A 26,871-nucleotide genomic window follows, 5' to 3' on the forward strand; every position below is an offset into this window, starting at 1 on the left:
TTATCATTTGTTTTGACTTTTTTAGGTTTGTGCCCTGATTTTAACCCTTGTGTGTTATAAGTTATTTTCAAAGCAATGTATATTTATGACATATAGAAAGATCTAATTATTTGCTTTGAACTGTTTTTTTATTTGTACCTGGATCTTAATACTTAGATTTTTTTTTAAATCTCAGCATGAGTTCAAAATTATAAAGTTCAGTATTCATGGTTGCTTTCCATTTTGGAAGACCTACAGAGAGTAGTCCCCCCTCCGCACTCTATCCTGCCATTCCCTTCAGCACTGTCCCATGTTCATGCCACAAAGGGGGGTGGGGGGGGAGAGCCCAGAATATTTAATCTTTTGTTCTCCCTCTCCATGTCTGTCTGCTTGCCTGCCCCTCCCCACAACATACACATTCTGCCACGGCTGCCTTTCTCTGTCTCTCCTCTCTCTTTCCCTGTATCTGTTCTGTTTTTCAGTCTGTAATGCCTCTTCCCCTGGCTGGAGCCATTCAAAGTGCCCTCCCCATTCAGGGACAGAGTGCTTTCTCTGGGTTGGTTGACAGACCCCGGAGAGAAGAACGCTTGGAAAACTCAGCTTGGACTCCTCAGCAAACCACATTGCAATTATGCTTAGCAATCTGGCCACCACTTTGTCTACCTAATACAGGGTCCCTACCCCTACCCATAATTTGCCCACTTCTCTTTTGATCTAGGACCATGTTTGTTTGTTTAACTTAGAGAAGTTGTAATTTTATAGAAAAAATCTGCAGAAAGTACAGAATTTCCATATACCCCCCCCCCCAGTTTTCCCTATTATTAACATTTTGCATCAGTGTGATGCCTTTGTTAAAATGGATAAAACAATATTGTTATAATTATACTACTGACTATAGTCCTATAGTATATACTTTTAAAATCGTAGGTTTAATGTCTTATGAAAAATAAGGACCTACAGTAAAAGGATGAGGGGAATCCAACTCAACTATAACTAAATGTGGTTTTACCTTTTTCCTTCCTTGTGAGGGAGGAAAAGCCAGATGCTGCCCTTTTCACAGAATAAGTTACCAGAGCATGACATGAAGGAACAACTTAATTCAGTGGCACGACAAAGATTTTCAGCTAGGATCTCAGTTACACACACACACACGTTTTAGTGAATGAAAGAAATTCACATGATAACTTGCCATTCTTAGTTTTTAAATACCTTTTATTGTTGTAGAAGTATAAAATACACTTTTTAAAAATATTTCTGTATCAGCTGACTTTGAATATTTGGAACCTTCAAGTCTTGAGTTTTTAGTGCTAAATCCCGTATCAGGAGTTAATAGGCAAGAAAAGAAGACATTAATTAAAGGAAAGGGAGTAGGATAGACTAAGATAGGACTAGAAGATTGAAAGGACAAGTTAGAGTTACAGTCTGTTCTGCTATAATGCAACATATGCATTCCTAAAAGATTACTGCACTATGAAAGATCACATAATAAAAACCACAGCATAGGGGACTTTAGGGAAAATGGAGTTATGGGCACAACACTCAAAAATTTCATCAGTGACACACAAAAAGATAGAAACCTAATAAAGACAGTAGCAGTGTTTCATACATATTAAATGATTAAAAAATACATAAATGCTAGGTAAATATGGCACTTTTCCTTGAAAAAGATCTGAAGTTAGCTCATGGTAGTGGGCATCAGAAGGGTTGCAGCCTATGAGAAGCGTGATGTGGAATTGGATGGTAGGTTGTAGTTGTAGTGCCAGATGTGGGTGGTGTGGCTCATGACACCCATGGTGAGCTGAGGTAGCTGGTACTGTGTGAGGAGTGCATTCTGTGTTTTCCCACTGTTCAGCGAGGGCTAGTTTTCTGCATTCATCTAGATTTCATTCTTGGAAATGAAATCACACAGATTGTTCCTCAGTATATCAATGGCTTTGAAACAAATTTGCATTTTTAAAACAAGCATTGTAGTAGCACTGACTGTATTTAATTAGATTGATAACTTATGTCATTTGATTTTAATAAACATCATGTATGGGGGGTAAATGGGGAATTTGTGTTTTCATTTTTCTGTAAACCTATTATTGCTCTATTTAAAAATAAATAAGCTTTATGGGGCAAAACAAAAGATGGTGTACATTACATTTGCTCTGAAACACCTGTGAGAATTCTGATACATAGACTAGAATAAAAAGTATACTGCTTTAGAAGTCAAATTTTTAATTAGGTTCTTTCTCCTCTCTTCATATCACAGACATGGTATTATTCCTTCAATGTACTGGCACTGGTGGTACCCAAGATGGTTTTAGAAGAAGCATGAATGGATATTTTAACTTTATTGTTATTTTAATGTATGCCAGGAAAAATACATATATAAAACAAGCTTATCAGACCTATTGTTTCGTGGATACTATTATTTTGGAAAATAGCTCTTACCTGATGATGGTGCCCTGTTTCAGCCTGGGGACCATCTGGAAATGGATTGGAGGAATTTTGAGTTGCCTCTGGCAGGGGGGCACTACTGGTGATTGTGAGGTAGGGACCAGGAATGCCAGCAACCTGCAATCCTGTAGGAAGAACTATCTTGTTCAAAATGCTGTTAATGCTTCCATTGAGAGACTGGTTAATATTTGACTAAGGAGGAGGGGCAATAATAGAATTGATAGTAATTTAACATAAATCAAAATGTTGAGTAAAAGGTAGTATTTTAGGTAACTTTAGTAAGAAAAATTCGAAGAGTTTGTAGTTCATGGAAGCTTCGAAAATACTACTTTAGAGCAAGTAGTAATAGTGAGCTTTATATAACAGAACCTTATATGTTGTTCCATGTCCCAGGCAGTGTTCTCAGCACTGGACAAATGTTAACCTAGCCATGGTTGAAAGTTCTTAAGGCATTACTATCGTTCAGGGCAGGCCATCAACCTTGGCTGCTCTAGTAGAATCACACAGGGGAGCTGTAAAAGCCTGGATGCCTAGGCCACATCCCAAGCAATTAAATCAGAATCCTGAGGGTAGGATCTAGGCCCCAGTTGTTTTAAAGTTCTTTATATTATTCCAGTGTATAGCCAAGTGGGCGAACCACAGGTCTGACTGTAAGTATCACAGGTCTTCACAAGTAAAGCTGTACTATATTTACAGATGTTAATTGAAGGACTACTCTGAGCCCAGGCCTTACAGAGGAAGATGAGCAGGACATGGCACATAGCTCAGGGGATCCCTGAGGCATGGCAGACCTCAGAACTGTAGACGGAGGTTGACAATCCTGACTGATAAGTGCTGACTCTTGGGAGTATGTTCAGAGTGTTTTTGGAATCCAGGAGGGATAGAAAGAATAAATTAAAAGCAAAACAAACAAACAAAAATCTTAGAATCTAAATTTGGAAACGTAAGCTTTTTTTCAGTTTTCCTTTCCTTACACACATCTTGGAGACTGGGAGGATGGGGGAATGAAAGGCACATATAAATAACTGTATTTAGTCTTCCTAACTGGGTTGTAGCCTTTGTGTGCTCAAGTTGGAACACTTGAATTTTGTCTCTAGATAGCATAATAATTTTGTCCTGGTGTTGAGCAGGCTGTTCAATAGTCATAAAGCATGGTCGAACTAATGTCCTTCCAGGAATAAGTCATCACAACTTCAAGGAGATGCTTGGGGCTGCTATAAAAAGACTTGGCAATAAACCATTTCAATGATGCTTGTCGTCAGTGATTTTAATATGCTTATTTTTTAAATACTCATATAGCGCTCATATTGGGATAAGTAAATATTGGGTCATTTATGTTTTAAAACTAAAGTTAAACAAATGTATAATCCTAAATTACAGAGTGAAGTGAAGGCAGCCACAGAATTGCCATCATAAGGTACTTCAGTGGATAAAGTTACCAAATAGTTTACTTGTTTCAGATGGTAACCGTGCTTGATTTATTAGTATAGTACTACTTTACTCTGAGAAAACCTAATTCTCCAGTAGAGAGATGCTCTTATTTTAGATTTATTTTCATTTAAACCTGTGTGGTCTGTACTTAACTATGAATTACTTCCTGGTTTAAAAAATGGTCGTAGCTATTTGTGATGTTTTTGTCTTGTGCCTGTGGCATCTTAGTGGTGTGAACCAAAGCTATACCATCTGTAATGATGTGAGATTATTTTTAAAAGGGAGTGAAATGATTCACTGGAAATTTTCAGCACAGATTTTTAAGGAATGATAAGATAACCCTAGAAACATTTTTATTGGAGTCATATGCTGGTGGGTAGTGACAAAAAAAAATGAAGGTACAACTTGTTTCTTAACATATTGCTGTTTTGAAAATTGGAGAGCTATGCTAGAAAGGAAGAAAGGATTCCATGCAGCATCAATTAGCTGAACCCTGCAGATGAATGAAGACCTTTCCTCACTCTAACTGCGCGTTGGAGCCAGTTGGTTCATTTCTGTGAAGCAAAACCTACAAGACAATATTTTCAAGTTTACAGTGGTTGTTTAATTTCCCAATGGGTATATATGACAATCTTTATACTGAGATGCTTCCTAAACAAGAGGATCACTTCTTAGAATCTTAAATGATTGTCTGTGGAATTAGATAAGTCTTTTCTGAAAGTTGCAGAGTTTAATACCTTTTCACTTAATGACACGTTTTAACATAAATGTTTTCAGACTGTTCTTGCAGGATTCCATTTGAGACTAGACTGAAACATGATGATTTTTTTTTCTTTGTTTTTCTTTTCAGAAAGAAGACATAGCTCATCCAGCAAGCCTTCATTGGCCGTTCCTCCCACTTCAGTATTTTCCTTCTTCCCTTCTCTGTCCAAAAGCAAAGGAGGCAGTGGAGGTGGAATTAACCGTTCTTCCAGTGGAGGTGTTCTTAGCATACCCTCTTCAAGTTCCAAGTTGTTGAAATCACCCAAAGAGAAACTGCAGCTCAGGGGGAGCACCAGGCCAATGCATCCCATTCAGCAAAGTAGACTGCACCATGGTAGAATGTGAGTATAGCCAAGAGGGTTTTAAAGCTTACCTGCTGGAAGTGAACTGTGTGCACCAGTAGCAGCTGAGGAGATCTGTCATGTGAAATAGAGCCCACTTTGAGGAAAATTCAAAAAATATGGTGTTGGTTCTTTTTGTTTTCCTGTCTTACATCTTGGGAGACTTTACCAGAAAGGCTAGTAATAGCAACAGTGATGGGGTTAGTAATACCTATTTATTAATCCTTATTTTTTGCAGGTACTAAAACTCAGTTCTATTATATGTGTACTATATCTTTTAATTCTCACAACAACCCTTTGAAATAGGTATTGTTGTCCCCGTTTTCCATATAAGCCAAATGAAGATTAATGAAGTTGAGGAGCTTTAGCTGAGGGAACACCAAGTCAAACTGACCTGGGTTCAGATCCCACCTCTGTCACTTCCTAGCTGGGGGACCTAGGGCAGGGCAGTGCTTCTGCTGTGTCTTAAGAATAACAGCCACTGTACAGGGTTTTTGGGTGGGAGTGTTAAGAGTTAATATTTGTCAGGCACCTGGCATAGTATTTGGCTGTCAGGAGACAGTACAAATGGAGGCTGGCACTCCTGCTTCTGCTGTTAATAATAGTACTATAAAAAGGGGAAGAGATTCCCAGAAGCTGTTCTAGGATATACTGGGGTCTGTAAAGCAAACAGGGAAGAAGTGCTTCCTCCTCCTCCTTTCCTTGGGTTCATGTCACAGCAGTGATAAAGGAAAAGCAGAAGTATACACCCACCAGGCAAAGCTTTGGCAAGCTTTCAGAGTAGATCTCTAGCTTGGCAGGCTCCTTGAGGTCACATGAGAGAGCAGCCGGGTGCTCCCATATAAACATATCTTGCCTCGTCACGGCATCCCTCTCTTAGAAGGCGGGTGGATTTTCCCTGGCCTGCCTCCCATTGGAGGGTACGCCACACGTTGCAGTCCCAAGGTTCTGATAACTTGGTTAATCTCAGGGCAGGATCTAGCACCTGCTGCTACTCCAGGACCTTGCCAGCTGAGAGAGGCCATGGCATCTTGCAGTGTCTCTGCTGCTGTCAGGCTGTTCTGGGTACAGCTGTTTGGGGCTGTTTGTGCTGGTTGCTAAGCCCCCAACCCTTGCTCATCTGTCAGAAGTGCATTACAACAAGTTTGGCTTTCGTTCCTGGAGCTGTCTGAAAGCCAAAGAAAATGCCAATGCAGTGCATAAGTCACTTGCCAGCTTAACAGCTGTTAGAGCGCTGACTCCACTGAACAAAGTTTACACAACCTCATCAATCCAGACCTCCTTTATTTGGAGCTGGGCTTTAGAGGGGAACCAGGCCAGCTGTTGGCTTCATGATAACACCATACATTTTACTAAGCAAAGTGATAGCGTCCATAAGATTCCAAGAGAAGTCAGTTCTTTGTTAGTGGTACGGGTATTCACTGCTCACCAACTGCGTGCCGGGCACTTACGTTCTGAGCTCCCGATGATAGAAACCTTTTTCAGGGACTGGAGATTTATCACTTCAGTGACATGTCATACACTGTTTAAACATTGGTCTCCCCTGTTGAGAGAATCAGAGAGCCTCTTCTTGGAGATAAATGATTAGGCTTACTAGTTCTTAGAGTGCCTTTAGTGATAATTCTTAGACGTATTCTCTAATTCCAGTTCTTTTTCTCTGCTCATTCAGAGGTTTACTTTATTTCAGTGGATCCTTTCTTTAAAATGACAGTTCTCAAAAAGATATTTCTTAAAAGTCCTACAGATAAAGTCTTTAGCCCTTTTAGACCTCACATTTTTGCTTGTTGCAGGAGTTGCATTGGGTATCAGGTTCAGTTATCTCCTTGGCCCATGTGTAAAAATTTTCAGAAATAACAAAAGACAAGGTAAATTTTATGACCCACAGGGGCTTTTGCCTTGCCAGAAGAGCTTATAGAATAAAAGAACAAAAAGAATACTAAAATAAAAAAAAAAGAAGAGCTTATAGAAAAACTTTACTGGGTTTTCTGGATGAACCTGGTGCTTCCCAGGAGGGAGCCTGGTCCTGTCCAGAGCACAGGCCCAGGCTCCACCTGTGTTCCTCTGGCTCCCCACTCTCCTGGGCTGCTAGGGCACTCAGGTGCTGGTGTTCTCACTTCCCCCGTGACAGCATGACGCCCTCTGTCAAAGTGGAAAAGATTCATCCAAAGATGGATGGCACACTACTGAAGTCTGCGGTGGGGCCAACCTGTCCTGCTACTGTGAGTTCCTCAGTCAAGCCTGGCCTTAACTGCCCCTCAATACCAAAGCCAACCTTGCCTTCACCTGGACAGATTTTGAATGGCAAAGGGCTTCCTGCTCTGCCCACTCTGGAAAAGAAATCTGAAGACAACTCCAATAATAGGAAATTTTTAAATAAGAGATTATCAGGTAATTTCATATTTTCTCTCTTCTAAATGTTTCTCTATATTAAGTGGGCTTACACAGAGGAGCAAATGAACTGCTATCTTTAAGTCCTCTTTTTAAAACTGGTCAGCTTTAGCTTTAGGAGGAATTTCTTTAGCACGCTTGTTCTCTTCACTCTTGGTTTCAGAAAGCACATGTGTATGTATGTGTGTAGGTAATGCAAAAGTAACTTAATAGGGATGTGTTTCTGAATGAACACTGTAATGTCCAATTAAAAAGTATCTTTCTTGCCATCTGATGACATTAGTCACCTACCCTTCTAGTGATGTTGCTACTGCTTTGCCGTCCTCCCACATTGTATGTGTTGTATTTATTGATAATGTGGGTAGATGTTATTCAAATTATAATTCGTCTGTCCTGAGATTTCTTCAGTTCTCTTCATTACAAAATAAACAAAGGCGTGTTTGGCAAGCCCATTGTAATGTCTGTGCCCTTTTGACAGAAAGAGAGTTTGATCCTGACATCCACTGTGGGGTCATTGACCTTGACACCAAGAAGCCCTGCACCCGGTCTTTGACATGCAAGGTAGGCGCCTCCTGGAGTGAGCAGTCTCCAGCATTCTTTAACCCAGAAGGGATCCCGTGATCTGTAGATTGTTCTGAATGTAGCAAGTGAGGGAATAACTTGCTTTTGGTAAAAGAACGTCTCAGATTGACAAAATATGTTCTGTTACATTACCTGTTACAGTCTTGAGAGAGGTTTTATTTCTAATGAGTAGTGTTGCATCCAGGGGAATAATGTTATTTCCTAATCAGTCTATTTTCAAAGATGTTTATTATTTCTGCATAGAAATTTAATATGAGGCTACCCTTATAACTGTGGTTTAAATTGTGCTGATTTAAAACAAATGCAAAAATCCCTTTGCATACAAATGAATTTTTTTTTTTTTTTTTTGAGGTACTGGGGGCAAGGGATTGAACCTGGGATCTTGTATGTGGGAAGCTGGCACTCAACCACTGAGCCACATCAGCTTCCCTGAGTTTTTTCTTTTCATTTGTTTTGTTTGCTTGTTTTTGTTTTTTCAAGAGGCACAGGGAACCAAACCCGAGACCTTCCATGTGGAAAGCAGGCACTCAACTGCTTGAGCCACATTTGCATCCTGAATATTTTTTAAAATGTTTGTGCAATACACGGATCTTAAATTTAAAAGAGCCACTTTTTAAAAATCTGTGACTCTTCAGAGAGCCTTATTTTTCTAGTTTTTTTTTTAACAGCTGGTAAAATATACTCTATATATAATCTAAGGAAATATAGTGATCCTCCTTTCTGTCCTGAGATTTCTCTTTATTTCCTTTTAAAATGGCAGTAGGCTAATAGGTAGTACAGGTACTGTAAAATAAGGGGTTTTATTGGGGGTGGCTTAAGTGAACCCCAACATAAATGTACATTTCTCTGGTGTGTGCCCCCCATTATCCTTCAAAGTGGTTCAAGATATATTAAGAATCACTCTTTGAAGTATATAATTTTAAAACCTTTTGTTTGTGGGAGAGGGTAAAAATGATAAAAATTAGTGTTGCTTTCTGAAAAGTTAAAATTGTTGGTATATTCTTTTAAATTTTTAAGAAGATTGTGCTTGAACAAAGGACTTCATATCCCACCTCCATCCTCCACCCCTACCAGTGGAGGAATGTTCTAATCTTCAGAAATGAGAAATGTTACTTTTAAATGATTCTTAATTTAAATTTGAGTTAATTTTAGTATGTAACTTTTGGTCATCTTACAACAGTGGTTCTGAACTGTTATGGGGGGAGGGCTTGCCAAAAGTACCTTAAAAATCTAATTATAAAAGAAGCAAATCAGGACCCCTCTTTCCAGAAGTGTACACACATATATTCTGAATTTTGCATTCTTAGGAATCCATGGACACCCCCATACCAAGCCCATCCTTGGCTCTCTAGATAAAAAACTCCTATTTCAAAACAAATAGCTTTTTTTCTGGTGGGTTTTTGTTATCGTTTTTGGTTTTTGAAGATAGCCCTTTGAGCTTGTAGAAAAGTGTCATAGCTGCAGTTGCCTCTATGGGAATTTGTGAGTGCATGCCTCAGCCCAGTTCTGCACCATGGTCACGCTTGCCATGCTCTCTTTGCTCTTTTCCTGCCTACCTGGCACTCAGAAACAGGAACAGTATAACATTACCTATGGTCAAAGAAGGATGCTTTCCTTATCCACGATGTTCTTTTTTTAGTCATCTCAGAGGCAGTGGTGAACTAAAAGTTTTTTCAATCCAGAATCTGCAAGGAGCTTGACCAGCATTCTTCTTGAGTCTCATTGCTGGGTGATCTGACCTTGTGTAGACCCTTCATTTTCTTCTCATCTTCCTTTTCAAATTGTGCCTATTCTCTGTGTATTCTTTTAAGGGTGGCATTAATGCCCATGGCATGGTGTTAAGCCTGTCATCACATTAATGTGTCTTCAGCCCTGGCCTGGCCTGAGTTCAGCATAGAACTGCCAGAAAATATAGCATCCCATCAGATGCTATCCCATCCACAGAAAAGCCTTACTTTACCATGTTCTGGTTGTCAGTTCTTCTCCCTTTCTCTGCCTCCACTTTGGCCAGGACCTATTAAGTTGAGTAGTACTACACGTTCTTGAGTGCCTCTGTGCTGCATGTCCCTACATTGCTGCCCAGAGCTCTTCTGTCATAGGTCATTGTCCATTCTCTTCACTGTCAGGAAGAGACACTGCTCGTCAAATCATCACTCGGTCCCATCTTGTCTACCTGCTGGCTGCACTGTCCCCTTCTTGTTTCCTTCTCTCTCTGATGTCCTGGTTATTCCTTTGTTCCTTCCATGCAAATAAGTTTTGACTCCGGTAGCCTTTGCCCATTCAGTCAATGAAGAAATGTTTTTGCATACCCCTATGTGCTCAGGCCTCATTTTAGGCCCCAGAGGATACAGGGTTTAACAAAGTCAGGATGTGTTCCTTACTCTTGTGAGGCTTACACTCTACCAGAAAAGAGTGGCATTAACCAAATAATTATTCAATTAAGTGTAAAATTACCACTGAGGAGTTAAAAGAACAAGAGGGACCTGTGTGATGAGAACCTTCAATAGGGAGGTTGGCCACAGAAGGCTTCATTGCCATAGAAACACTGAACTGAAATCCTTATGATGACTCGTGCAGGCAAAGAGGGGCGGGAGATGTTTGAAGCAGAGGAAACGTGAAGGTACTGACACGGGGTGGGAGGGAACAAGCACCTTGAGGCCTGAAAGAAGGCCAGGTAGCCAAAGACAATGAAGAAGGAAGGGGGAGTAGTGAGCAAGGATCTTAGAGGATACAGGGCACAGGGGCATATGGGCCTTGGGCTGCCCCTCTTGAGGATGCACCTCAAGAGTTCTGAGGTGGGGTGGAGAGTGGTCAGATTTGTGTTTGGAATGTCCTTCTGAGCTCTCTGGAAATCCTATCACTTCAAACCAAGCTGAGAAAACACTGTTTGTCTCTGCCTACTTTCTTACGTGGCTTTACTCTGCTAAGTACGTGGGGACATTTGAGGATGAGGAGGGGCTTATACATCTGTCTGGAACAGGCAGACAGACCAGTGACATACTTTCATCCATTCATTCATCACATATTAAAAGGCCATTGTTTTTATATGCTTTTAGTTTAAAGCATTTTTGAGTGCCATGTGCTGCTCTCAGTGATGTTACAGCACTAAACAAAATAAGTCAACTTCCTTGTCCTTATTTGGGTTATTTTCTTGTGAATATATTACATATTAAAGAAAATTAAATAAAAATATAAGGGGAGGCTAAACATACTTTTCTTAAGGATTATCTGTGGTAGGTTAATTTTGAGCAGACATAGTTTGGAGTATGTGTAATAAGGTAAACTGTCACTGAATCTTAAATGGACCTTAGAAGCATAATTCCCCCTAAATCCCTTTCATTATAGCAAACATTCTAAATAAACCTGTAAGGAAATATGTTTGTGGTTATGAACAAATGAAACAAAGTATCATTTATGGTATTTTTTTAACATAAAAGAGAGAAGGAAGTATGTAGTTGGAATTCCCTTACATTCATGGGTATTTGATTTGGGAACTCAGTAATGAATATAAATTCGTCCACACCTGAAAATTAGTGTCTCCTTGCATTTTTCCCAGACAGCGTCCCCAGGAGTGTGGAATAGTTAACTTGGAAAATCATTTCACAGTGATAAGACTTGACTACCAACAAGTCTTGCCCAATTCTGACCAGTTCACACTTGTACATTCAGCTTTGTCATTCTACTAGGTATGGTATTAGTCCAAAAAGAGCCTTTGTGGGGTTTTTTTTTAATCACAATAATTATCAAATGCATTTGGAGTATAGACATTTTCTCATACAATGTGCTTCAGCCACAGGTTTATATTGGTTACCTTTTTAAGGAAAACACTGCCATAATTTGACCTTGCTTTTTCTCAGTGTGTGCATTCTAAATTCTGGAATTAGGCATTGTCTTAAGACCCACGGGTGCTGTCCATCCTGCTTTCTGATTTCCATAACAAGGATTTGCTGGGATGCATTGTGCTTTATATCTCTTCCTGTTCACAACCTTTCTTCTCTGCCTTAACTTCTTTACTTCTCTCAAGTCTCCCTTAGTCCTATCGTCTTTCTCGAGGATGCTTTGAGGCCCTTTCTCCCGTTACGAGAGAAGCTATTATGTATAATTTTCAATCTCTGGCAGTTACTAAAAGAAGGCTTTCTAAGTGCATATTTTTTGGAATAATTTTTTTCTTCCCTTTAAACACTCAAAAATTCTAATGGTCCAAAGAGAGATTTTTCTAATGCAATTGATGAGATTGTAGATTTTTTAAAATGACATTCACACCTATCACCTTTTGTTTCTACCATTTGCCTCTCCATTATAGGTAACATGGCTAGCATTCCTTCTTTCTAGCAAAAGAGAAGAGATTGTACCCAGTTGAGAGGGCTGTGTTTGGATATATGGCACATAAAAAAATTACTGAGATTCTTCAGTTTGTGTTTTTTTATGTTTTTTTGTGTATGTGTGTTTTTGTGTTGTTGTTTTTTTTTTTTTTTGTTGTTTTGGTTTTTGTTTTGTTTTGTTTTTTTTGTTTTGCTTGTAGACACATTCCTTAACCCAGCGGAGGGCTGTCCAGGGTAGAAGAAAACGATTTGATGTGTTATTAGCTGAGCACAAAAACAAAACCAGGGAAAAGGAATCGATTCGCCATCTGGATTCTCAGCAACCAACACAGCTTCTCAGGGACCCACATCCCACCCCTCCTAGAACTTCACAGGAGCCACACCAAAACCCTCATGGAGTGATTCCTTCCGAATCAAAGCCTTTCATAGCTAGTAAACTTAAACTTCACGCCCCCAGTCTTCCAAGGTAAGCCAAGCCCTGCAACTCTTTTTTCTCTTCTTCAGAGAACAAACTTGCAGATACTGTAAAGCCCCAGTACAGTCATGTTGTTGAGAAATGTACGTCAGGCTCCCTATGGAGATTTTTTTTTTTTTTAATTGAGTCTTACTGTGAGAAAAAGTATGTTTGTTGAACTCATCAGGAAATTTCAGCCAGAGCTATTTCTTGGCCAAATACAAGCAGCAAGATAATGTTAACATTATCTGCTCCACCCTTGCTCAGCATTAAGCATCTTAGCGCCTTTGACCAGGGCTTCAACTCAGGCCTACCTGCAGGTTAGTGACTGGAACATTTCACATGGCTTTGGCAGCAGTTTCCCATTCATTTGTCTGGCTTCTTGCAAAATACAACAGTGGGAATCCTTGTTGAGAACAGGCCTTCAGCCTGAATTTTTATAGCATCCATTTATCAACATGTATATTCATTCATTCATTTGGGACTTGGCCTGAGTATGTATTAGACATTTTAGCAGTGTTAGCAAGGAAGTGATCAGAGGGTTTTATGAGAATTTATCATACACATACCTCAGAGGCAGTGCTTATGGAATATATGTGTGTTCGTGTTCATATATTTAACCAAGTTGAGGCTTTGTACCCAATTTCCAGAGGAGGGGAAAGAGAAAGGCATAGAGAATGAGGAGCTTCTGTGCTGGCCAGTCAACCATCGGCAACAATGGCTTCCGCTTAGGAATGTGCCAAGCCTTGGTAGCTCTTGCTAAAAGCATTTCACCCTCACGTGTCTGACTCTTGAAATAGTTGCACAGGAGGTGGAAGTACCTCCCTTATAGAAACACAGTATGTGTGCTGGAGGCTTTCCCCAACTGAGCCCGCTGGTTTCTAGTGATAAGTGGAGGAGTGATCAAAGGAGGTACTCCAGAGTATGGCTGGGCCCTTAGCAGTCCTTTCTTTGGCCATCTTCTCATTGAAGTGTTTCTGCCTATGAAAAAAATAAGCATAATTCGAGAACTACCAGGCCAGTATAAATGTAGGAAAAATACATTACTGTCCTTGAGTGTCAGGCTCTAGCTTATCCACATAATGTGGTAATACTACCTTGTTTTTGTCACACCCATCTCAACCAGGTTATTTTAGAGCACTTTGCCAGTTATCTCACTTATTGCCTTAGTAACCCAAATCCAATTAAAATTTGAAGAGGAATCAAAGGAAGAATTCTCTTAAATTCCACATTTCCCCTTCTTCGGTAATACTAGTAGGGGGACCCATAGCTACCACCCAGGTAGCTTTAGTAAGGAGAAGTAGTTATAAGTTGTACCTGACAAACAACTTACTTTAACATCATGCAGTTCAGGAGAGAGGTCCCTTCACTCCCAAGTCACCTGGATCAGCATCTGCTTTCCCTCAGATCTAGCAGTTGAACCCAGGCCTCTGGGCCTCTTGTTGGTGGTTTTGGATACATTGTTGTATCTGCGTTAAGGCGGCTAATTCCCAGGCATGTGATCTGATCCGTGATGCACTTTCTACTCACCAAGGCCTCCAGGCTGCCCTGCTCAGCAAGGTGGGAGTGCCCCCATTGACCCTCCTCCAGTCCATGAATCTCCACACCCTCCCCTGCCTGCCACTGAGCCAGCTTCTCGGTTATCCAGTGAGGAGGGCGAAGGCGATGACAAAGAAGAGTCTGTTGAAAAACTGGACTGTCATTATTCAGGTCATCATCCTCAGCCAGCATCTGTAAGTTCCACGTCCACCCCACGTTGACCCTTCCCACACAGCATGGACAGGGCACCGCAGGGGGGTGCGCCAGGGACCTTGGCATGCCCTTATGTCTGGGATGCGGTCAAGTGTGAGAGCAGCTCAGAACAGGGCGCCCCCGAGGTGGCACTTACTGTCTGGGGGACAACTCATGCTTTTCCCTTTCTCTTCCATGAAACGCAGGGCTAGGCATTGTCACTCTCATGCTTCATGGCTTACAGTACTCAGAGTAAGCTCTGCCTTTGGTGCTTAGCTCCTTTCCTGAAAGGAAGAGGATCCTCTCTGGATTGCTGTCATTGGGGTTGGCAAGCATGTGCAGTTGTACTCTCTCTTTCAGTTTTGCACATTTGGAAGCCGGCAGATTGGAAGAGGCTATTATGTCTTTGACTCCAGGTGGAACAGGCTTCGCTGCGCCCTCAACCTCATGGTGGAGAAGCATCTGAATGCGCAGCTGTGGAGGTGAGTGCCTGCGCCACCCCATCTGTGGGTGTGTTATGTTGTTGGGGAGAGGAGATTAACTTTCTTCAGCTCTACATTTTTATTTTCTTTATTTCTGATGGGACTATTTATAACAAAGATAAGCTGATCCAAAATGAAAACATGACCTTTGACTAACCCTGAGAAGAAGGCTCCCTCATTATTCATTCACTCATTAAGCAAATATACATTGTTTTGGATGTAGGGGTTCAAGGCAGGACTCCCACATGCAGAGTTCACATTCTCGTGGGAGTAGAAAGAAAAAAACCAGTAAACAGAAAAATAAAGGAATTACAACTTGTCATAAGGAAGATAATGGAAACAAATAATGACAATTGCTAGCATTTAGGCTTACTATGGTGCTAGGCAACTTATTAAATATATTTAATTTTCACAGTTCTCTGTGTCAGGTTATACTGATTTTCTCCTGTTTTACAGATAATGAAGCCAAGTTGCTGCAAGGTCACACAGCAAGTTAGTGGTGGGGTGAGGATTTGAACCCAGAGGCAGTTTGATTCTAAACAAAGAGCTTAGATGGGAAAAGAACTGGCATGGGGTACAGACTTGGAATAGGGAAGGCCTCTCCAGAGGTGAGCCTTGAGCTTAGATGGATGGATGAGAAAGAGCAACCAAGTGGTATGGTGGAGAGGAAAGGGTTCCGGCAACAAAAACCATGTGTGTGAAGGTCTTGAGTCAGAAAATAACATAGCTTGTTTGGGAAGCAGCAAGAAAGTGAGCATGGTACAAGAGGTTGGAGAGGTCAGCAGGGATGAGGTGATACTGACTTTGATACTTAGTGCAATGGAAGCTGTTGTAGGTTTTGGGGCAGAAGATCCATGTGATGTGCTTTAATAGGTCATTTAAGTTAAGACAGTCATCTTGTGTAGTGCTACCTATGCTCAAGTTTCCCAAATGGAATTTGAAGTGGAAAAGGTTTCCATGGCCAAAAAATTTTAACTCAGCTCTTCTTGAAGTAAAATAGTTTCTATACTGTGGGACTGTAGCTCTCAAAGCAGAGGATGTCATAAATGATATGAATCATCTCTCAAGCTCTTTTTACCTGGGAACCTTTTTTAGGGGAGCTATCTTGGGGAAGTAGTGTTTGGCGGAACCTACTTTGGGAAACAGTAAGTTTTGCTAGGAGCTTTCTAGTAGTCCACAGGTCATCCCAAATCCTCTGTTGGGCAGTATTTATTCTACTGCCTCCTTGAATAGACTCTGCCAGTACACCCATTTGCCTCTCTAATGAAGGTTTCCTAATAAAGACAGAGAGCTGGTCAGAGGACTTGAATAGTCCACACAGTAAAGAACCATGTCCATGATCATTAGTAGGACTTCTGTTTGTTCACTTAGAAATTCAAGTCCAGAACAGCATTACTCTGCTTTTTCTATTTCACATTCCTTCCTGGTTTTACTGATTAAGAGCCTTTTCTTCGGGAGGCTATTATGAAGGCACATAGTCCCTGCACAGGGACCGAATCAAGGGAGTGGTGTGTGGAGCTCTGAGGGTCTCTCCATAAGAGGACATCCCACCCAGAGGAGAGCTGTTCTCAAAAGTGGTGTTTTTTAGGCCCTTGAGGAACAAAGTGGTCCAGACCTCATCCTACTGGCTGAACCAAAAATCCTTCCAGGAAGAGTTCCACTTTTGATAGCATTCTTCCTAGCATGTTACCCTTTATTTGCTTATTGTGGTTAATTTGAGGCTTAAGTGGAGGGACAGTTTTAGTTAAGCATAAAATAAGTCATCTTCAGTTTGCAGAGTCTCTGGACAGTGGTGAATATAGACCAGCATTTCCTCTGAAGCATGGCCATGACCCACAGGGCCATTTCCAAGCTCCTTGATTTCTGTCAACTGCTCACCTCTGTTGTCCACTATTTCACCTTCCCTTAGGAATGGTGGGGTGTTCTCAAAGAGGTTTTTTGTTGTTGTTGTTTTTTAATTTAAACTTTTGTAATAGATATTACATTCAACTTGACTAAAAAAAGGAAACCGGAAAATAAAGAGCTATACATTGAAAATTCCCGGGCCCCCTGTTCCTCACTTCTTCTCACCTACCTCCCACAGTCGAACCATTTATATTAGTTTCTTACATATCTTTACAGAGTTTTTTTGTGCAAACACAAGTCAGTATGACTTACACATTCTGAATTTGTTCCAACTTCTTTATACGAAAAGGTAACAAAAGACTTTTAGCGGGGAGAGCCGGCAATTTTCACTCCTAAAGGGGCTACATCCTCCCCACTTTGGAAGCCTTTTCCTTTTCCAGGATTGGGTTTTTGGCATCCTGGTCTCTAGGCTCCATCTTCTTGAGCCACCTGGAGGCCATAAGCAGCCACTGCACCCAGGAAGCAGTAGTGCCTGAATTCATTTTGAACAGTGCTTCTGCATGTGCTAGTGCCCACGCATCACCTGGAGACCTTGTTAAGCATCAGATTCTGATGGCGTGGGTCTGGGCTGGGGCCCAAGAACTCAGCATTTCTTTCAAGCCTCTCAAGTAATATCAATGCTTGTTGTCCATAAGTAGCAGAGAAAAGATCCCAGGTTTGCAATCTTGGCTACACATTGGATCTCCTGGAGATTTAGAATTACTGTCTGGGCCAGCCCCCCAGAAATTCTGGTGTGCTCAGTCTGGGGTGTGGCTTGAGTTCCACAGGTGATTGTAACATGCAGCCAAATTTGAGAAGCACTGGCATAGCTAGAGCTACGCTCTAGAATGGGACTTTTTGTTTATTACTCACGGCGTGGCAGATAGCATAAGCATCATGTTGGCGTCAGTTCCCCTTATCCCTCCTGTCCCATGGGGAGGGCCTAGATGGATGCTGTGCCTTCTGAATTCCAGGCTCTGTGCTGGAGACTGGGGATTCAATGGTAAACGTGCTATAAAAAGTCAGACAATAGTGACAGTCACATATTACAACCATCCTGAGTTCTGAGTCTAGGAACAGGGAACAGTGACTGTCTGTGGGAACTAACCAAGTCAGGATAGTCAGGACAGGTTTCCTAAGAAAGCAATAATGAGCTGAAACTTAAAGGCTGTGCAGAAGTTGGGGATAAGTGTGTTCCAGGCAGAGGATTTAAGGGGTCTTATGTCATGGCATATTCTCAGAACTTAAGGAATTTGTTGCCTGAAGTCAGAAGCTGGGGATGAGAGATGGGGTATGAAGCTGGGAAGTTGCACCAACTTTATAGACCATGATGAGGGGTTGTTTTATTCTGAGAACCCCAGAAGAGATCTCTGAAGAGAAAAGTGACAGGAGTGGCTTGCTATTTCAGAATGGTCACTCTGACTGGAGTATAATTTTCAGTGTCAGAGTTGAAAGGGGTGTCCATCCAAAAGTCTACAGGAATGGTTATGACCAGCATCACTCACTGCCCTCTCCTTTTTCTAGGAAAATCCCACCAGTGCCCAGTACCACATTGCCCATCTGCACACGTGTTCCTCATCGGACAAACTCTGTGCCGACATCCCAGTGTGGGGTCAGCTGTCTTGCGGCAGCCACCGTCTCTACATCCCCAGTCCTGCTCTCGTCCACCTGCATCTCCCCAAATAGTAAATCAGTACCAGCTCATGGAACCACACTAAATGCACAGCCTGCAACTTCTGGGGCAATGGATCCTGTGTGCAGCATGCAATCCAGACAAATATCCTCTTCATCCTCATCCCCTTCCACACCCTCTGGCCTGTCCTCGGTTCCCTCCTCCCCTATGTCCAGGAAACCTCAGAAGTTGAAATCCAGCAAGTCTTTAAGGCCCAAGGAATCTTCTGGTAACAGCACGAACTGTCACAATACCAGTAGCAGTAACAGTGGTGGCTCAGGAAAGAAACGCAAAATTAGTTCCCCATTGCTGTCCTCCTCCTCCACTGCTGCTGCCTCTGCAACCTCCTCCTTCTCCTCCTCCTGCTCCTCTTCCTCCTCTTCCTCCTCCTCCTCCTCCTCCTCCTCCTCCTCCTCCTCTTCCTCTTCTTCTCATTCCATGGAGTCTTTTAGGAAAAACTGTATTGCTCACTCTGGGCCACCCTATCCCTCAACAGTAACATCTTCCCATAGCATTGGCCTCAACTGCGTGACGAATAAAGCGAACTCAGTGAACGTCCGGCACGACCAGTCAGGGAGGGGCCCTCCTAGCGGGAGCCCTGCTGAATCCATCAAGAGGATGAGTGTGATGGTGAACAGCAGCGATTCCACTCTTTCTCTTGGCCCATTCATTCACCAGTCCAGCGAACTGACTGTCAACTCCCACAGCAGTTTTTCACACTCACACACTCCTCTAGACAAACTCATAGGAAAGAAAAGGAAGTGCTCACCCGGCTCAAGCAGTGTCAACAACAACAGTAGCAAGCCCACAAAGGCTGCCAAATTGCCAGCCATGAACAACGTCCACATGAAACACACGGGCACCCTCCCAGGGGCACAAGGACTGAACAGCCTCCTCCATCAGGTAGGAAATAGACTTTGAACATTGTGGGAATGCCTACTTCCTCTCCTTTGAGACCTTTTTGCCAGCTCGGAAATCTGTGTGGTTGGGTTGGTTGGTCTGCCTATAAACAGATATCCCGCTTCATGATGTCTTTAAAAAAAAAAGATGAGTTCATGGTCATACGGAGGTAATCAAGTTCCCCTCTGCCAGGATTCTAATGACTTTGTAAGATGTTCCTAGGTAAAGAAATGCAGTAATTTATTTAGCAGATAGGGCTGCAGAAACCAACATGTATGCCAGCAAACTTGGAATAAGAAGGGAGTTCCTCTCTGTAGCCAGCGAGTCCTGGGTGACTAGTGTGGCTCCCGTGAAGCTGTTCAGGAAGGAAGCTGGCAGTGGTTCAAGACTAGGATAGTCCTCTGGGGAAAACTGGGCTAAAATTAAACTATCTAGAAATGGATGATTGAAATTTTTTAAAGTAAAATCTGTAAACATTTTCCCCTTAAAGCATTTCAGGTTTTCCAGTTAAATCTCACCTCATATTTTCTCCTCACTGTTTTTCAGGGAGGCAGGAAAACAGAATTAAGCATGGCATAGCAGAAGAATAAAATCTTACTTAAGTTGATAGATTAAAAAGAAATCTGAATGTGGGCCCACTAGTAGAGAAGTAGCTCAGAGGGCCTGGGATTCCTGTTAGCCTGGACTCTCTCAGTCATGCTGTCTAGCTTTTCCACCTGTTAGTGTTTTCTGCTAATCTTCTTCCCTGTAGCTTCCTTTGCCCCAACTTCCAGCTCATCTCTCATCTTAGTTCATTCATCAGGATATCTCTTCACCTTGCTTACAAACAGGAACTTCAGCTGCAGCAGCCCAGAGCTCTGATTTAAAATGTGGGACTCTTTTGTCTGTTGTTTTATTTTGTTTTGTTTTGTCCTCATCTTCAGAACTGAATTCAAATGCCTGGTTACAACTTTTTCAGAAAATACTAAGTTTCGTTGTGTGTTTTAATTTCCCTCCAATATCTGTATGAATTAACACCCAATGCCAAAGGTATTGGAAAAATAATTACCTGTGAATGCAAATAGCAACTGCTTAAATTCTTCTATTTGACCTTCAAATACCTTTGGGCTTTTTATGTTCTTGTTTTTAAGCAGGAGATTTTCTTGCACAAGTAAGAATTGTGCTTTTACTTCTTGGTTTGTAGTTACTGTAGTTACAATTTATGTATGATAAGTATAAAAATGCCATGCATATACCACAAAAAAAACAAAATAGTGTGCCCATTGCTTTAAAACTCGTGTCTGTGTGTGGCTTTCTGAACAGATGTGGGCCCCACAGGTGTGTTCCACCTATTGTGCCTCCTGTGTCTGCTTTTAGGCCAGGGGGTGTAGAATCTACTGCCAAAAAAATAACAAAAACGAGAGAAGGAGCTGGGTGGGGATGCAGGAGGGAGTACCAGTACCTGTGGAAATTCGTGAGTGGGTGCCCACCTACAGGGAGCAGCTGCTGCTGATCTCCCAGATGCTCACTGGCAACTTAAGGGAAACTGCACCTTTGGGCTTTTCTGTGAAATTTGGCCATTTAGAAAAGCTGTGAAGTTCTTTTTTTTTTTTCTGGCTTAGCCCAAGCAGATGTCTGTTGGCTAGGATTGGCTCACGAGCTGCCATTTTGCCACTTCTACTTTATAACATCTAGGGCAGGGGTACTTAACCTTTTTTGTTCCACAGACCCTCTGCCAGTCAGGTGAAAACCACGGACCCCTTACTAAGTTCACACTATACTGTGCATTATTCAGTAAATACAGCATACCCACACCAACATGTCCCCACAAGAATAATGTGGTTTTGTGTTTTGTTTTGTTTTATTTAAATTCAAGTTCATGGACCCCTTGTTAAGAACCCCTGGTCTAGGGGGACCTCTGTCTCACAAGAAAGGTCCAAACAGCCTGACCTTGGGGTTTTTTCCTTGAAATCAGTTTTGACCTAAGTTTGTGTTTGAGAAAAATTTGTTCTGTTGAGCAAAACACTTTTTTTTTTAATTAATACTGCCAAATCATAGGGGGTTCATGGGTAGAGATCAGAGGATTGGCTGTGCCCTTAAAAAAATTTTGTACATTTTTATGTCTTTGGTTCATTGATCTGCAGGAGGGATCCTCTAGTTTTCATAAGAATTTCAGAGGGGTCCATGGCCCGAAAATGCTTTAAAGAATGCTACTCTTAGAAAAATAGGGATCTCAACTTGGTTTTCCCCTGTGGAACTGACTTTAAAACAGAGATGACTGAGCTGGTTGAAGCCACCCAAATGAGGAAATTAAGCAGGGCATGCTGGGAAGCCTAGGAGATGATGGATGGGGCTGGGCTGACATTCACAAAGAGCTCTCTCTGTTCATGGCCTCTGCCCCCAAGGACCCCGCAGTAGCCCACAGGGGGCAGTGAAGGCAGAGTTCCCTCTCCCCACATGGACTCGTGCTTGGGTGTGAGCTGCTACACCTGTGTGTGCCAGCCCATTTGACCTTGTTCACGTCTCAGTTGACAACCTGGAATACCTTCAGGGACACAAAATCAGTAAGTACAATCAAGAGCCAGAAACACATGAGCCTTTTCCCTAAGCTAGAAACCCAGGCCTGCAACCTTTGTGGCCAATTTTCTGTAAGTAAACCTTTTAAAATGGTTGTGCCCAAGGGCAGTGAAGGTTTTCAAAAGCTAAGGCCAAATTCTGTAGTTGACTGCTCCTGGCATCTTCCACTCTATGGCAACATTAGTAGTGCTTGGCAGGTGGAATCTTTTAGAATCAGGGCAGCACATGTACAAGCACCTACTTACCTTTTCCATTGTTCTCCCCTCCCTTTCTTTTGAAAGCCAAAGGCACGTCCCTGACAACTGAAAATAGCACTGAGAGGAATAATCTGGACACTTCTGACATCAAGTTACACCTCCACTCAGCACTCTGGAGTCCACGATGCCTTTGAGTCTGTTTTCCTAGCCTCCTGTGAGCCTCAAGGGTAAAATCTGCCAGGCTGTTGTTTTAACTTTTAAAGAGGATTTCCCTGAAGCAATGTCTGTAGCAGTGAGTACTGGTAAAGGACACTGGATCAAGTTCAGCCACCACCGAATTGCTTTTATCAGTGTTAAAGTGGTCTGGACTGCTTGCTATCAATCTGTGAGAAGTTTTCGTTTTTGTTTTAACTTGCAGTATATCATGGAGCCACTCTTTGCATAACCTGGCTGGGCAAAAGAATGTTTTGGCAAGACCATTACTTTGACTTGTCTCCCCCTTCCCCGCCAACTTTTTCTTTTTTTGCACTGTCTTCTGTAGGTCACTCTCCAGCAGTTAGGCTCCCTAGGTGGAGACCCTCCAAGAGGAGACAGAGAGCTGCACCCTGAGTAGCCCTCTGGAAAACGGAATTTGGCTTTAGGCCTTTACAGTTTGGACAGTAGCACAAGCTACCATAACAAAACAGCCTGTTTTTTGCCCAGCTTTTTTGCAAGTAATTTGGGATAAAACACTATCAGACATTTCTAACTTAGAAAGTGGTTAAGACATTGCTAGCCCAGAGGACAAGTATAATCCATTCTAGAGGCTTTTCATGGTACAAAAGCAATTCTTTTTTAATGTGATTTTTTAAAAAACAATGCAAATGCAAACTAGGTTTGATAAAGGAAAGCCAAATTGGGGGTGGGGTTGTGTGAAATGACTATAGAGGAAAACAGCCTTTTCCCAGGATTTCCAAAGAGATGGAATTTTCTTATCTTTTAAGTCTTTCATGTTAAACAGAATGTCTCATTGGGTCAGTTGTCCTACCCTGTCTCCTATTTTCAAAATATTGCCCTTTTAAAGTGAAATTACTAAGATGCAGCAGACAGTGCCATTCACAAACTCATTAATGTACCAAGTTGTTTCCAAGGCCCTCTCTGCATTACCCTCAGTCTTCTCTTTGGATGCTGCCCTGGGGACTAAGTGTAACCTCTGCTTTAGGCATTCCCTGTACTGTGTGTCTGTCTGCACTGCCCTTCATGCCACTACAGATGTTTATTTGGATGTGGTTGGGATGGGGACAGGGATTGAGGACGGGGAGTGTCCATGCCCAGCGCGGACATTTTGTGTGAGGCATATATTAGTATTTCTCTGACACGCCCTCCTTTCTTGGGATTAATGCCAGCCATCTTCCTGAGAGAGTTTTGGAACCCTTGCAGGTTTTTTCCTAGTGCCCCACCCCAAAAGAAAGAGCCTAATATGAAGTTAAAATATTATTGCTTGAGAAGGTGTCATTTAATCTGGGGAATGAGCTGAGGCTTTTTAACTGATGATTCCACCACTGCTCCCTCTGAACAAATACCAGACATTTTTGCTTAGAAGAACACAGAGTTGCTGAACATAGGGTAAGTTTTCCAAAGCTCTGATCACTGCCCTGGCCAGGACCCAAACAGAGCCAGTCAGTGCATCCTTTTCTCTCTACAATTCTTGGGTTACAAACTTCAATTTCAGGGAATTTCAAGTCAACAACAGGTAGAGTGAGTACTTGGTTACAGCCGAATAATGTGAATTGCTACAGAATTATTATTATGTAAGAAAACAAAAACTTTATGCAGATGCTTTAGCTATAAATTGATGTAAAATGTTAATTTTTTTTAAAGGAAGGGGGAATAGTATCTTATTCATTTATTATGCAATCAATCAGTAAATGTTTTTAAATGATACTATAGGAGAGATGAGGAAGGAGAAAGCATGGATGGACCAGTTTGGTGTAGTTAGGAGAAAATCGTCTGGTTGTTCCATGCCAATGAGAGAGCGAGAAGGAGGTGAGGAGGAATCAGAACGTACCTAGGTGATTCCTTGGTGACAAGTGCAATGGGGTATGGGTAGAATTATTTTCAAAGCCAAGGGGACTTGATGGTTATAAATCAAGTTGCTTTTAGCAATGGAATTTATAGACAGATCATGTTGTTCCAGAAGATGTGAATAAGATCCACAATAGCAAGCTGATTCAAAATAATGTAGATACTTAGATTGGCAAGTGTCAATCATTTGATTTCTTAGATTGAGCTTTTAATTGAATTTCATTATGTCTCCCAGTAGTACACAGAACGTCGGGATTAGGAAATTAGCCATTTTGGATTCTGCCTGCCACAAACAGACCTATTCTAAATAGTGCTATTAAATTTTCGACTGTTGTTAAAATATTTTATTTTCTCCTATAACTTTTTATTACAATGAATAAGACCATTTAAAACACGGGAGTACAAGTATTTTTTTTAATTAAATTAACTTGCAAAAAACAAATTTGCAGTGGCTGGGTTGTTTCTAAGACAGACTTTGGTATCAATTGAAAACCAAGATAATTTTTATATTCTTTCCAATAGAATTTCATGACATCCCCTGCAGTTTTCTTAACCTAAAAAATTAAAAATTAAAAAAAAAGTGCTGCAATGATGAACAAAGAATTATACAAAACCTACTTTTGTATCTTTATTTTGGAATTTCTTGTTCTATTATAAATATGGAAGTTACCCTATTTCAGAAGACATATTTTGTTAAAAAAAATTGTACATATTTAAATATGTATTTTTGCACAGGTCTTTTTTTCTGATACCCTGTTTTGGTACAATTGAGATCATCTAGTATTTATTTATTAATTAATAAAAGTAAATACCTTTTTATAATTTGAAGTGGTTCACTGCCAAGCCAATAGTTCTAGAACCTGCCTCCTCTACAGTTTAAGGGATGCCTCTGTTCTGTGAAAGTCTTTGTCCCTTTTAATGTCTCGGGAGTGGATTCATCCAGATGAAGTGGGCGTTGCTTCTCCCTAGTTGCCTGATCTCCCGATAGAGTATATGTAACTAAGTGGCACACTGCTTCTCTTTCCTTAGTGTTTTATGTGTGAGTGTGTGTGCGCCTGTCTGTCTTCGTGCATGTATACTCTGAGTGCATATGTTAGTATGTATTGTGGTTTAAAACTAATGGAAAAAAACTGAAAGTGCCTGATACCTAATTTTAAGCTTAGACAGATTCTCTTTTTTAAAAAAAGACTTGAATGTTCAGTTGAACTTTTGGAGTTTGCTTTTTCCACTTAAATATTGTTTCTAAAGTTTTAGAGGAGGAATTGAAAACCACCAGTGCTGGTAATTTTATAAGGTATTTTAAAATTAAAACCTTTCAGCAGTAATTCAATGGTGATGGGTTGCCCAGTGGCACCAAGGGTTATGAATCTTTTTTGCCAGCCAGCATCTTACACAATGTGTCCGTTTTTTAATTCACTCATGAAATACAGAGTTTAAAATAGAATATTTAAATATTTTGTATTCCAAAAATATAATACAAAGAAGTACCTCTGAGAACATTGAACTAAAATGTGTAATTTGAAAAATGTAACTTAAAAAGGCAGCTGTCTTCCCATAAGAGTTCTGTTGCCAAGGAATTTCTTAATGTCTCTCATTCTGTCCAGGGGGGAGGGGGGAAGTTGTGCTTTGAAAAATGATTGTTAAGTTTCATTGTTTGGCAGACAATAATCATTTTTACATTTTGTGCAAAACATTTTACATTTTCAGATCATTTAAGTGAGCACTACATACTGTCAGTGTGAATGTAGGGCCTTGAAAACATTTTGCTGTTTGTTCGGTTTTTTTTGAGCTTGGTTATAAAAGCAGTCTCCTCTGTTTAAATGTGTGAATAGTCTGATAACTCGTATATGTAATCAAGAGCATCTCAGCTGGACTCTGTTGGCTGCTGTGTAGAACATGAACAAATGTCAAGGGATAGAAAATTACTTTGGATATTTAAAAGAGAAGAAATATATAGTCTATTTGTTTTGTAACAAGTTTCTGTAAATAAAATAATTTATACTATTTATAAGAAAAAAGTTGTGCTTTGCTTTATGAAAAATTAGTTTGTGGAACAAACCGTGTTACTAAACAGGCAATAAAATTAGGACTTCTCAATAAATAAGGTTGGCTACATGAAATGTTTTACATGTTTCTGCCTCGTGATACCAAACCCCAAACCCCTTTCAAACTAGTCTGATCTTTCTTCATTTTGGCATCAGGCTTAAGATGTTTCCATTCTTGGGCACAGAGTTTTGCCTTGGGTTAATTAATAACTGTAAACAGGAACACTTATACATTCTTGCCCTGCAGGTTTGTGAAGGAAACAAAGGGGAATTGATAGCTTGAGAAATAATCCATCATTTTTACTTGCTTATAAGTAAATTTGATGACATGTAGTTAGTTTTGGTTAAAGAGACAATGTTTTCACCCAGCTGGTCTATCATCTCTTCCTTGCTTTTACCACCCTCCCTTACTGGTAAATGCAAGTGCCTTTTAGTAATATTTAAGGCACAGTGTAATCTTTTTCTCTCCAGAAATTTGACCACTTTTACTATTTGCAAATAAATCACTCAGATGAGTTACAAATTATTTTCATTGCTTGAAGTATTAAGGGAATCAGTTGCCTATTAAGTTTTGGAGAAAATGCCCATTCCACATACAAAGGAGACAGGCTGGTTGTTCCCCTATTCATCCCAGCTATC

General features: G+C 41.0%; 1 protein-coding gene across 3 annotated transcripts in view; it reads left to right on the forward strand.

The window, feature by feature from the left end:
• ATXN7 (ataxin 7) overlaps positions 1-26,307 on the forward strand; it is a 184,008-nt gene extending 157,701 nt beyond the window's left edge. For all 3 annotated transcript variants that reach the window (XM_058288589.2, XM_058288588.1, XM_071212135.1), the window contains 8 exons: positions 4,703-4,955; positions 7,084-7,343; positions 7,822-7,904; positions 12,448-12,713; positions 14,236-14,434; positions 14,793-14,914; positions 18,323-19,373; positions 22,208-26,307. In XM_058288589.2, coding sequence (XP_058144572.1) covers positions 4,703-4,955; positions 7,084-7,343; positions 7,822-7,904; positions 12,448-12,713; positions 14,236-14,434; positions 14,793-14,914; positions 18,323-19,373; positions 22,208-22,225 — 2,252 coding nt within the window. In that variant the 3' untranslated portion in view covers positions 22,226-26,307. The remainder of the gene's footprint in view (positions 1-4,702; positions 4,956-7,083; positions 7,344-7,821; positions 7,905-12,447; positions 12,714-14,235; positions 14,435-14,792; positions 14,915-18,322; positions 19,374-22,207) is intronic.
• Positions 26,308-26,871: the final 564 nt, after the last annotated feature.

Source organism: Dasypus novemcinctus, chromosome 26 (genome assembly GCF_030445035.2).
Source record: "Dasypus novemcinctus isolate mDasNov1 chromosome 26, mDasNov1.1.hap2, whole genome shotgun sequence".
Lineage (NCBI taxonomy): Eukaryota > Metazoa > Chordata > Mammalia > Cingulata > Dasypodidae > Dasypus > Dasypus novemcinctus.